Raw genomic sequence first — 361 nt, 5'->3', positions numbered from 1 at the left:
TCCACCCGGCTCTTCGAGGCATGCGTGGGAGCGCCTGGCCATCTCGAGCACCCACTGACACTTTTCTTCACCCTCTCTCTGTCCTCACAGCTCCCTGCCGGAAGAGAAAAGCAAAACAAGCTCTTCCTTCGAGACTGGTCCAAAGCCGAGCGAGAAGCCAGATGCAGAGCAAGCTGAGCTGGACCCGGAGCAGAAGCGGAGCCGTGCCCGGGAGCGCCGGCGAGAAGGACGGTCCAAGACCTTTGACTGGGCCGAATTTCGCCCCATCCAGCAAGCCCTGGCACAGGAGCGTGCAAACGCTGCAGACTCCTCCAAGAGCGGCTCTGCCGCCTTCCCCAGGGACACCAGTGCACCCGACGCC

General features: G+C 62.9%; 1 protein-coding gene across 1 annotated transcript in view; it reads left to right on the top strand.

Annotated features, from left to right (window-relative positions):
- Positions 1–90: 90 nt before the first annotated feature.
- LOC104083082 (myosin phosphatase Rho-interacting protein-like) overlaps positions 91–361 on the top strand; it is a gene marked incomplete at its 5' end in the record, with an annotated part of 20,162 nt that continues 19,891 nt past the window's right edge. Inside the window, 1 exon segment of the mRNA XM_009586448.1 lies at positions 91–361. This exon segment is cut by the window's right edge and continues 6 nt beyond it. Within this exon segment, the coding sequence (XP_009584743.1) occupies positions 91–361 (271 nt within the window).

The sequence above is a fragment of the Fulmarus glacialis genome, unplaced genomic scaffold (assembly GCF_000690835.1).
Source record: "Fulmarus glacialis isolate BGI_N327 unplaced genomic scaffold, ASM69083v1 scaffold9251, whole genome shotgun sequence".
NCBI classification, from domain to species: Eukaryota; Metazoa; Chordata; class Aves; order Procellariiformes; family Procellariidae; genus Fulmarus; species Fulmarus glacialis.
This window is presented reverse-complemented; position numbering and strand designations above follow the sequence as displayed.